This window comes from Phyllostomus hastatus, unplaced genomic scaffold (assembly GCF_019186645.2).
Source record: "Phyllostomus hastatus isolate PE091 unplaced genomic scaffold, TTU_PhHast_1.1 phas_contig_137, whole genome shotgun sequence".
NCBI classification, from domain to species: domain Eukaryota; kingdom Metazoa; phylum Chordata; class Mammalia; order Chiroptera; family Phyllostomidae; genus Phyllostomus; species Phyllostomus hastatus.
Window position 1 is genome coordinate 9,986,590 of NW_025333583.1, and position 11,596 is coordinate 9,998,185.

At 42.4% G+C, this 11,596-nt stretch overlaps 1 protein-coding gene across 1 annotated transcript; it reads left to right on the plus strand.

Moving 5' to 3' along the window:
- The first annotated feature begins 10,542 nt into the window (after positions 1–10,542).
- TNP1 (transition protein 1) lies at positions 10,543–11,035 on the plus strand. Its single transcript, XM_045855952.1, has 2 exons — positions 10,543–10,686; positions 10,896–11,035. The coding sequence occupies exons 1-2, from the start codon at positions 10,548–10,550 to the stop codon at positions 10,922–10,924; spliced, it is 168 nt and encodes a 55-aa protein (XP_045711908.1). The 5' UTR covers positions 10,543–10,547; the 3' UTR covers positions 10,925–11,035.
- The last annotated feature ends 561 nt before the right edge of the window (positions 11,036–11,596 follow it).

The following is an 11,596-nucleotide window of genomic DNA, read 5'->3' on the forward strand; positions in this document are numbered from 1 at the left end:
GTCACCAGCCTAGGCACATATCAACATGGATTCCCTTCACCCTACAACAACCCAAATAAACCTTCACTTTGTGAACATATTCCCATTCAAGAACTTTGTTTTGATAAACAATAAGAATTCGCCTCTCAATTATCAAGGATTTATTGAAAAGCTCTTGAGTGCTTATCTTTATGTTATGTACTTAAATAGAGAATGTAAAATAGGCAAGAAAAAATCTTATATAAAGTATTTCAATTTCTTATACAAGAAGACCCTCAGATATTTGGTTTATTAGTTGTGAGATTTTGGGTAAATTACTTAAGCATGCTGATCCTAGAATAGTGCAATATTAGTACCCACCTCATAAGGTCCATATATAACAATTAAATAAATAGTTAATGTCTCTAGAGTATTTGCCATATTGCTGACACTCTTCCAAGCTATTATCTTGGCTCTGTACTCTCAGAGTGTAAGGTGCATAAAGGAAGGCAAAAAGGTGAAGTAACAAAGACTAGTCAGGACTGGATGTCCACCCCAAACTATGGACTTAGTGATAGAGGAAAGAGGAGGTTGAGGTCAAGAAGGAGTGAAGGACACATGGGTAAAGTGAAGTTAGAATAACAAGGCAAAATCCTGTCATTTTTTTTTTGGCAGAGCAATAGTGGTTAAATAAAGTCTCCTCTTTTGGACAGCTTGGAGATGGTGATTGCTAGAGAAAAGTGTAACTTCCTGTGCTCAAAACCATCTCCACCCTCTACTCCCTCACCCCCATCTCTCTTCTACACACTGCACTGTGACCAAAGCCCCTCCTCTGTCTCTGTAGGAACCTAGTTGCCACAAGCTCTACTTGGTTAAATAAGGACTGAAAAGTGAGATGAGGTTCCTCAAGTGTTCTGCATAGTCCCTGACATTTAGTAGGTCCCTCAGTTAAAGTTACAGCTACCCCAAGTTTGGCAGCTTCCATCTGTGAACCCCTTACTGTTACTTCACAACCCCACTCCTCCTGAATTTACTTCTGCTCTGTCTCCTTCTTCAGCTCTCTCCTCTGAAAAAAAAACTAAATGCTAATAAATCCCATCATTGTATTCCTAGTCCATCTCAACTTCTCCCTTAGATTCAATTGCACAAAACTCTACTTTGTCAATGCCCAAATCTGTGTCACCAGCCCTCAGAAGAGCAATTGGGGGCTGGTGACACAGATTTGGGCATTGTCCAACTTGTCCACTGAACATCTAAGTGAACATTTGATCTCTCTACAAGACATATTTACCTGTACAAAACTAAAACCAGAACTTACTGTCCAAATATATTCCCTGCTCTTGTATCCACCTAGCAGTCATTATCTCAGGGCAGAAGTCTAGGTTTCAAACTTTCCTTTCATAGTCACCCCTCCACCCCCCCACATTTTATCAGTCACCTCAGTGTTTTATAACATACCCTTTCTTCTCTATCCCCATCACTGACTTGGGTTGCTCTCCCCTGGGCTTTAATATTCTGGTCTTTTGTTATACTTCTCTTCATGGTAAACATTAAGTAAAAGATGGCATCCCCTATATGATTACCATCTCCTCCTCCTCCCCTTCCATGGCAGCAGATACATCAGGAGATACTTGCACAAACACTAAAATTAAGTAGATGCAGGTTTAAATCCCACCTTTGCTGTTTAGTATATTTATGTCCTTGAGCAATTTCCTGAAGCCTGTAGAAAGTAGTCTCCAACTGCGCATTGAGTTTCCTTATCAGTAAAATAACAGAATTGAAATTAAGTTCTTGTCCTCCTGGCTTTAACTAAAAGAAGATTTTTAAGACCAGGAGAAATAAAATAATGTGTCCAAGTTTAGTAGATTGAGAGGCTTGGATCCAGAAAATCAGTATGACTAAATGTTGAAAGAAATCATCATGGGTCCCACTCTTCAGCCCTTCTCCTGTAGATTGCTTGTTGACCTCATATGGACTCTGTGACATCCAAGAATGGAAAAGTCTAGGTCATAGTGGCTAGTTTCCTTAGAGGTGGGCCTCACACCCCCCCCCCCATCTAAAGGCTCAGAATTCCATCTTTGGGTAAATAAATGGAAAGCCCACATCACCTTCTAACATCTACCATGACTAAGTGCAATCACCTAGGACTCAATGGACTTCCAATGGGGCATAGAAGAAAGCACCACCAAGGAGAGTGTGGGGAGAAGGAAGAAGAGGACAGCAGTTGGCAAGGATCTTGATTGTGTTGCCCTAAGCTTATACAGGAGGAGTATAGAGAGTAGATGAAGGATGTGTCGGGTGGGTGGCAGAGAGAGGAGCCAGTGATGGAGCCTTTACTGAAGAGGCGCATGGCATGGCTCCAGTGGGAAGCAAGCCATTCACAAGTACCCATCAAGCCCCCATTATGAATCAGACAGTGACCAACTCTGCTGGACTGTAAGGATAGATGTGATAGAGATTTTTTAACATAGTTATCCGTTTATCATCAGAAGTGCCTTAAGTCAGAAGGGGCAGGGTGAGCTTCATAGGCACAGGACCTATGCAGTCACAAATAGCCCTGTGTTCAGGAGACTTTGGGCTTGGTCTATGCTCTGCTGTCACCATCTTGAAAGTAATTTTTTAACAAAAGGTCAGCCTATTCATCTTGCCCTGAGTCCAGAAATAATGTAGGTAGTTCTGGGGAGACATATAGAGCTGGCATCACAGGAAGTTCTAAGTAACCCAGGCTAAACCACAGCTAAAAAGTTAACAAAATTATAAAAGAAGGTATCAAGTTGGCCACGTGTGCCCATCTAACCAGGAACATTTATAACCTCAATTTTCTCTCTGTTTCTTGCAGCGTGAAGAAAGTGCCTCTGTCACTGTTGCAGGACAGTAGTTGACTGATGAAACATATTTCTACCTGGTAACACAGTACTCCAAAACTCCAGAACAGTTTGGCAGCATTACCTTCCACATTCCCTCCCAGAACAACAATCAGGATGCTCAGCACTGGGGATTTCTTAATCATTAAAATGTGATAACTGTCATGCTCCAAGAATTCGGATATTTCTTTGATCCTTACTGAAAATGAAGTCTTTGTTTTGAAGATTTCATTACATAAGTCAACTCTGCTGTCCCAGCATGGGGTCTGTGAAGGGCAAAATGTCCCTAAACCTTTGTGTTTCAGACCACAGAATTCAAGGACTAGAAAGAGCCGTGAAGGAGGTTTTTTTTCTTCTTCTTTTCTTTAGTATAAATACAACAAAATTTTTTTCAAATAGGAGAGTTCTACCCAAGGGAACTAATGGGGAAACCAAGTAGGCAGTGATACAAAGTCAGGCAAATCTTCTGTCAATTCCATTTTTTAAGATCCTCAAGAGGCAAAGTAAAATTATGCTTCCAACCTCTCCTCTTCTGCTTCAAGCCTCCATTGATCACCGCTAAGAAGTAGAACTTTATCAAGAACTTTATCAAAGAGATATGACTAAATTGTGATGTTCTCTCTTGACCCAACTTTCATCAGTAGAATTATAACAGGCACTTATAGTTAAAATAATCCAGAAATATTGAGTATTTCCTCTGGCCAATGTACCCTACCATTATATTAGTCAAAATGCTTTGGAAGCATCAATTATGAAGGAAGATGACCTTCATGTGGCAACTTCAGTCTGTCTCTCTGGTCCATTTCCCCTTTTGGTAGCTACTCAGCCCACTCTCACAGCACCAGGTGTCCTCACATTCAATGACAGGATTGCCATTGGTGGGAGGGATGATTTAAACAGGGGAAGGGTCTCTGGCATATGGCTCTCAAAACATGAAGGGAGAAGAGAGAAGCAGAGGGGGAAGAAACAAACAAAAAAGGCAAGAAATCTCAACAGTAGTGTCTTGTGGCAGAGTGACAAGAAGCCTGAACTGGGAATTAGGAGATCTGGGCTTGAGATCCAATTTTAACTATAATTTGTGTCTTTGGCTAGGTTATCCTTCATCCCCAGACTTATTTATTATGAAATTGTTCTCTAGCAACCCTCACAACTCAAAGTGCCTTATTTCGGTTGGTAGATGAATTGAAACACATTTTTCCTAAAGACCATATGAGGCCAAATGATTGAATATGTGTGATATTTTCATATTATAACACCCCCTTTCTAATACCTCAGAATACGGCCCTATTTTTTTCTTATGACTGAAGGACACCATATTCACAATGTTTTTTGGGAAGGCACAGCTTCTTCTTCACTATGTTATAGATGGGGATTAAGGTCAGCAAGGGGCAGGGGAGTGGTTAGTGTGAAAAGATCATTGGAACCTCATGAAGCATAAATTGTGCATTTTCTTTGTGTACTATTGTACCATGTGGCATTATTGTTAGGGGTGAAAGAGAAATGAAAATAATAAATGATTTTTCATAAGTCCAAAAGTAACAAAAACAACTAATGAAAATTTGAATTCTCATCAAATGAGAATTTTATATTTGCCCAGAAGACCAAGTTCACACTGCCTCTAACAACTCACTAGTTATTCCCAATTCTCCCTCTCCCTTCAGAATTAGATTCCTTCACTGTAATCCTAGCAGCACATGTAAGACAGAAAAAAAACAAAACAAATAGAACTGAGAGTCAAGGCCAGATCTATTTTTAAGTCAAACAGGGAAGGCAGTATGGAGTGGTGGGCAGTCTTTGGCTTGGGGATCAGCAATCCCGGGTCTGGCCATCTTTTGAGCTGCCTGGTGCAGCCTTAGATAAGCCTCTTGGCTTCCCATAGGAGAGGGTCCAGAATGCTCCTGAGGAACCTCCCAGGGCCACGGCTCTTGTAATGAGTCTCCCACTTTTTATTCTTGGGAAATAGAATTTGCGTATGGAAAGAATTTGAAAATACAGTCAGAAATGATGGGAAAGACGCCTAGAGGAAAAAGTGGGAAAGAGCTCTAACAAACCTTCAGATAAAACCTAGGTCATTCTTAAAACCAAGATGCTCCCTTGATTCCCAGAACCGGTTGGGAACAGATGAGTTGAGGTCTAGCCTCCCCTTTTCTCTGAAAATCTACCCTTGGCCTTGGACTCTGGTTCCTCTATATTTCCTAGTGGAGACATCAGATGAGTCCTGAGATCAGAGGGCTCTGCTTCTTGGGGAGACCCCTCCCTAGGACTCTTTCTCCTTTTCCATTCTGCCCCTGAGCCCCTTTTCTGCCTGAATAGCAGCAGCAAGAGCAAAGAAGACAGAGCATTCATATGAACAGGATAGAATGTCTCCATTACCCAGTCGAGGTCAACATCTGGAGAGATTTAGGTTCAGAGAAGGATTCAGACTGAGTCATTGACATGTGTGAGGACTGTCAGCAACTTTTCCATGTTCGCTCTTAATGAGCTCCAATTCCAAGCCTGCTGGGAAGATCCAGCCTTGGGAAGAAGATGTCCATTGAACTCCCCAGAAAAAATAATGGAGTGGGTTTGAATTGGAGATGGGACCCTACTAGAGATCCAAAATAGTGACGCCTGAAGTCTACCCTAATAAAGGGGCCAATGGGAACACTGGTCTCCAAGCCCTTCTGCAGTGCCATCTGACCATCCTTTTAGGAGATAAAGACACCATTCTTTTCATCCACTTGTCCCCAGACAAAACAACACTCAGTCCCAAGAAAAGAATAAGCTGATAGCTCATCTTCTAATGGGACCAGGGGTTCTGTTCTCTTTTCACCTCCCAATAGTTCTCAGAAAATATCTACTTCCTTTCACCAAGAGAAGCACAAGCTAAGACCCACCAGAAAGCCAAAGTATGTAGGAAACAGGTTTATTGGGTGTATCTGCTACTCCTGTGTTGGGTTATTTGAAGTAATTCGTGTAGCCATTCTGTGCCTGTTTTCTCATCCAAAAGGAAAAATTGGCTTCTGGTCAAATTACAACTAAACTACAGAACAACTGTCTTTCAGAAGCTCCTGAAATTTGTCTGAATAAAAGTCCCACAACAAAAGATATAAGGAAGAAGCCACATTGAGACTGTAAGAAGGGCAGAGATGCAGAACATGCTGTTCCCATACCCAGGTGTGGCGGATAAAAATCAGGAGAGATATCTTGGCTGCAGTGGTCCCCCTTGAGGAATGGGGGGTCCCAGCTCCATACTAGGCTTCCCAGACCAGGGTTTCAATGCCAGGAAGAGAAATCCCCATACCTTCTGTCTGTGAAAAACAGTGGGGTTTGTCACTGAGGCAGGGGAAGACTTCTGGAATCCCAGGTACTCCTCTTAAAGGGCCCACAAAGACTTACTTAGACTCACTCACTCTGAGCTCCAGTGCTGGGGCAGCAGCTTGAAAGACACCCGGAACATATGGAGAGAAGCTGAATTATCTGGCATCAGACACATTTTTCCCGGATAAAGTGCTGGTGGAGGCCATTATTCTTTTTCTGTACCCTCCCTTCCCACATCCACAGAGCCAGTAGCAGGTGCCATATTTGAGTTTCCATCAACCTGGCTATCACTGTTTGCCCCACTCCGGTGATACCCTGAGACCCCAACCCACCAACTTGCAGGCCCACCCAAGCTGTTTCCAGTGGCTTTTCCATAAGAATGGTCTGTCTTGGCTCATGCTTCAGACTTTCCTAAAATCTCTCAAACAAGCAGCATGTGGCCTCAGTGTGCTCCACACCCCTCATTAAGTGGTCCCAGGCCCAGCACCAATGGCAGCCTGCCTTGGTTCATAGCTTGGCCTGGCCTGGGTACCTCCAAGCCCAGCACTAGTAGCAGCCATGTACAGATTGCTTTGTAGCTCATGCTGAATGGCCATGGGCAGAACACAGTCTTCAGTGACTGACTTTGGCCTGCATTTCCTAGGAAGGTCAGAGCCAGCACACCCAGCGAGCAGTTTCAGACCATGCTGGGGCACCATTCAACCACCTTCATGAATGACACACTCAAAAGGCAGACTCAGTGGGCATCAAAGCCCTGCTGAAGTAAGTCCTGCTCTATAGGGTGGGCCCCTGTACAGCTGATTCTCCACTATACAGCTGATCCTCCACAATAGGCACAACCAGTCCTTGCAGCTGATCTGCCTGGGGGTAAATCCCTCCCACTGATGTGCCAACAGCAATCAAGGCTCAACTACAACAGAATGGCATACACAGCCAATATGTTGGGAGGGGCACAGCTGGAGTGCCCAGCTTGGGTCAACGGGGAGGCTGTGCCTCTGGACCCTATAGGATCCCTACTATATTAGGCCACTCTATGAAGCCTGGGCGATGTAGCAGCTCTACCTAATACATAGAAACAAACAAAGGGATGCTGCTAAAATGAGGAGAGAAAGAGATATGTCCCAAATGAAAGAACAGATCAAAACTTCAGAAAAAGAACTAAACAAAATGGAGAGAAGAAATCTACTAGATGCAGAGTTCAAAACACTGGTTAGAAGGACATTCAGTAAACTTAGGGGAAGAGTAGATGAACTTACAGAAAACCTCATCAGCATAAAAAGGGTCATGGAAACCATAAAAAAGAGCCAGTCAGAAATTAAGGATACACTAACTGAAATGAAAAATAATTTACAGGGAATCAACATTAGAGTGCATGAAGCTAAGAATCAAACCAGTAATTTGGAATATAAGGAAGTAAAAAACACCCAATTAGAATAGAAAAAAAGAATCCAAAAAATAATGAGGATTAACAGAAGGTCCTCAAAGAAAGGCCAGCCCTGGGCTCACTGAGGGTCAGGATTGAACTCATTGTCCTCTATCTAAATTGTCATTGGTTCAAGCAACAGTGAGGCAGAAACAGAAAGACAGGCAGAGTTGCCCAATGCTCAACCCTACTCCATCCCTCCTCCAGGAGGTCTGACGAGGAAGCCAACTCAAACACCCCACAGTCTCACCCACAACTGGCTTTCACATTGCTGCCCCCAGCACTGGGCTTTGTGCTGCTTGCGTTTCTCAGCATGATGTCTGAAACCAGAACTACTCCTTAACTCTATGCTAAGGTACTTCTTTATTTGTTTCTTCATCAGTTCTCAAGTCTGGCTGCCTTCTTCCCTGTGATCTCAGCTTCTCCTTGGCCAGAATGGTTCTTTTGGGATGGAAAGAACTTGGATGAGTGGCATTATCCAATTTCCAGGACCATCCAGAAAATGCCTCTCAAACTAGAGACCAGCACAGTCAGCACAGTCAGACATGTGAGGCCGACCTAGAGCACTAGAGGATCAGTTATTGAGGCAATGTCTTTTTTCCCTTCCCTGTCTAGAAATGATATTTCTACTAGATATACGATGTCATTCTGTGTTGTACCGTCTGCCTCATAATACCAAAGAGGCTAGAAAGAACCTGTGAGAAATGCAGTACAAATAAAAAATATATCTAGTCCCTAACTACAAGGAGCTTGCCACAGAAGTCATATGAGCTCAGAAAGTACGGAACCCAACCCACTTACAAAAAAGAGAGCCGAAATCAGGACCAGAACCAAGACACACTACCTCCTGTTGAGATCCGACTCATTCATGTGACATGGCAATGTAGGCACAAAACAGGGTTTCACACCATTGACGTTAGTTGCCCAGACTTTAAGGCTGATGTTAAAGAACCATGAACTTTGAACAGTAAAATATTGAAAAGTCAGGAAAGTCTTCTTTGGAGAGGTGGGACAAAATAGGGAGGTATGGGATAGTCAGAAACATAGGGTTTTTAATTTATTCAAAAAGTATTCCACAATTCCTTATTAGGTTCTTACTTTGTGGCAGGACTGTTTAGTGCCTAGAAGTATATAGCAGTGAACATAATTTTTAAATTCCTGCTTTCAAGAAACTTGCTTGTAGGAGAAACAGCTAGGCTCTTGCCTCTTTGGGTGAGAAAAGTCTCCAACAGAAGACCAGGAGACCTTCAGAGAGACCTGCTTGGAAACAGAAAAATAGAAAGTCTCACTTGAAGGAATCTGGGTTTCAAAACATGATTTGTTATCTATAGACATAAAAAATACAGGGAGTGGGACTTAAAATACATTCTCTTATTCAACTTCTGCTAAGAACCCCCTGCTAGCCAGGTGCTTGGTTCTTGAGTAAGGATAATGACAGGGGAGAGATATAAGACATCAGAAAAGAATAAGAAAAGATTGGATGATGAGTCCATTATCAGGGAAGTTGGGAATGGTGGATATCTTCAGCTCAGGCTTCTACTTTGAGCTCCAGACCCATAGACCTGAGAATTATTCAATACATTTATTTGGAAATCTCAAAAACACTTAAAACTCAAAATATCTGAGATTAAAATATATGATAGCCACTGCCCACATGTCTGACCTTTATCTCAGTGAGTAGCACCGGCATCCAGATAGCTGCAATAAAACAAAAACCAACACCTTTGACACCCTCTGCTCTCACCATCCAAATCCAATCCCTCATGGTCTTCACCTCCTAGCTACATCTCTTCACCCCATCTCCCTGGCCAGGCCTAAACCATTATCAAGTACCGTATCTTGCCTTGTATGATGCACACTTTTATGCCCAAATTTTCCAGGGAAAGATAAGAATGCACATTATACATAGATATAATGAATACATGCCATTGGTTATAATAATCTTGTGTACAATGCACACAAAAACATGGATGTGCATTATAGATGGCAAAATACAGTATTTTTCTCTCCTGAACCTCTACTACTTTATTCACTTCACTTCTTCATTAATTTACCCCCCACCCAGCAGCCTCTAATCTCATCATGTTATCCTCTTAAATATTTTTCCATGGCTTCCCAGCCATGGGAAACATACCAGCCTGGTATGTTTTCTGCCTCTCTTTCCAACCTCATCTTGAACCATATTGGGAAGTAATTATTCACTGATTTGTGTAGATGTCAGATTAATGGGTTTCTCCCCCACTAGGCTGAAAGCTCTATGAACATAAAGTCTACTTTTGTTTTTATTTACTACTATTTTCCTATCACCATTGGTTGAACCAATGATTCTCACACAGGGATGATTTTGCTCTTCCCCCCAAGGTAACATTTGGAAATATTTTTGATTGTCACAGCTGTGGGGATTCTACTGGTAACTAATGGGTAAAGTCTAGAGGTGTTGCTAAGTACCTATCCTACAATGCACAGGACAGTTTCACAAAATTACTCAGCCATAATGTCACCAGAAGTGAGGCTGAGAAATCCTGGTTTAGATGAAAGAGATGTTTTATGCTTTGACCACATTAAATTGGATTTCCTAGATTCAAGTCCATGTGGAAACACATTTATTATCTCCCAGTGCCATAGAGACACTTAAGTAAGCATCATATACAGGCACTCAACTAACACTAAACACTAAAGGCAGGAGATACCTATATAAATGGCCATTGCATTCCTCAGAAGCCCAGCACAGGACTGAAATTTAGTTGTTCAGTAACACTGGTCTAGAAAACTTCATTTAACATAAAGAGGACCTCAAAATTGAGGGTACCTTTGAGCTGCATTAGAAGGACCATCTTATTTCCCATATATGACCAAAGTATGACAAAGGCTAGTGACAGCATAATGGAGCCCCGCCCACCTGCCAAGCCACACCCTTTTGCAATCACAATGGCTAAGGCCATAAATACCCAGACTCGCCGCCTCCCGGCCCTGCAAAGCTCCTCATTTGTGCCAAAATTACAATGTCGACCAGCCGCAAATTAAAGAGTCATGGCATGAGGAGGGGCAAGAACAGATCTCCTCACAAGGGAGTCAAGAGAGGTGGCAGCAAAAGAAAATACCGGAAGGGCAACCTGAAGAATAGAAAACGAGGCGATGATGGTGAGTGAGGGATAAGTAGAACAGTCAAACATGGGGGGGAGGGCGGATCTTGTTGCCCCAAGGCCCTCACTCTTGAAATTACCTCTCTAGGACCCTGAAATCTCAGCCTAAGATGTTCATTTCCATTTAAATTCATATCTGGACAGGAAGAGTATGAATGTGTATGTTCTAACTGGTGTCCCTGTCGCAAACATGTCCTTCCCCCACAGCCAATCGCAATTACCGCTCCCACGTGTGACCCCACTAGTGGGCTCTGTCCTGGTGGACTTCAAACAACACCAGGCAGCAATGAGAGGACAACAGAAGGGGACTGTCAGATTTTTGACAACTTCAAAGCCAGAGAAGAACCTATCCTGTGGGTAAAATACCAATCATGATTGAAATGAGGAATGTATAATGTGGACTGTTTCTCCCCAACATCTCAATAAAATTCTGAAAACTGAAAAATATGTTTATTTTGATCTTTGGTTGAAAAAAAAGCTTTCTGAGGTAGGCAGAATTCTGAAAACTGAAAAAATATGTTTATTTTGATCTTTGGTTGAAAAAAAAGCTTTCTGAGGTAGGCAGACTTAAAATATATCAAAGTAAACTGTCCTGACTCTGGCCATGCACCATCACCAAATTTGAGTCTTGGTTTCTATACACTGTCTCTCTTCCCAACATGGAGAAGGAAAGATAAAAGGGAGAAATGGATGTATCAGAGTGTCAGAAATGCATAGACAAGTTATCAAGGGGCTTATAGCATAAGGAGTATCATCAAACCATGTGTTAAAGCTAAAGGTTTGTCCTAGAGGTAGAGAACATTCTGTTTAGTGGAGTTTGATACTATTATTGACATGGTAAGAGCAGCTATGTTAGGCTTGAGATGGACAAGGCTGGAGATGGGGTGTTGCCTGGGAGGTTTGATTCA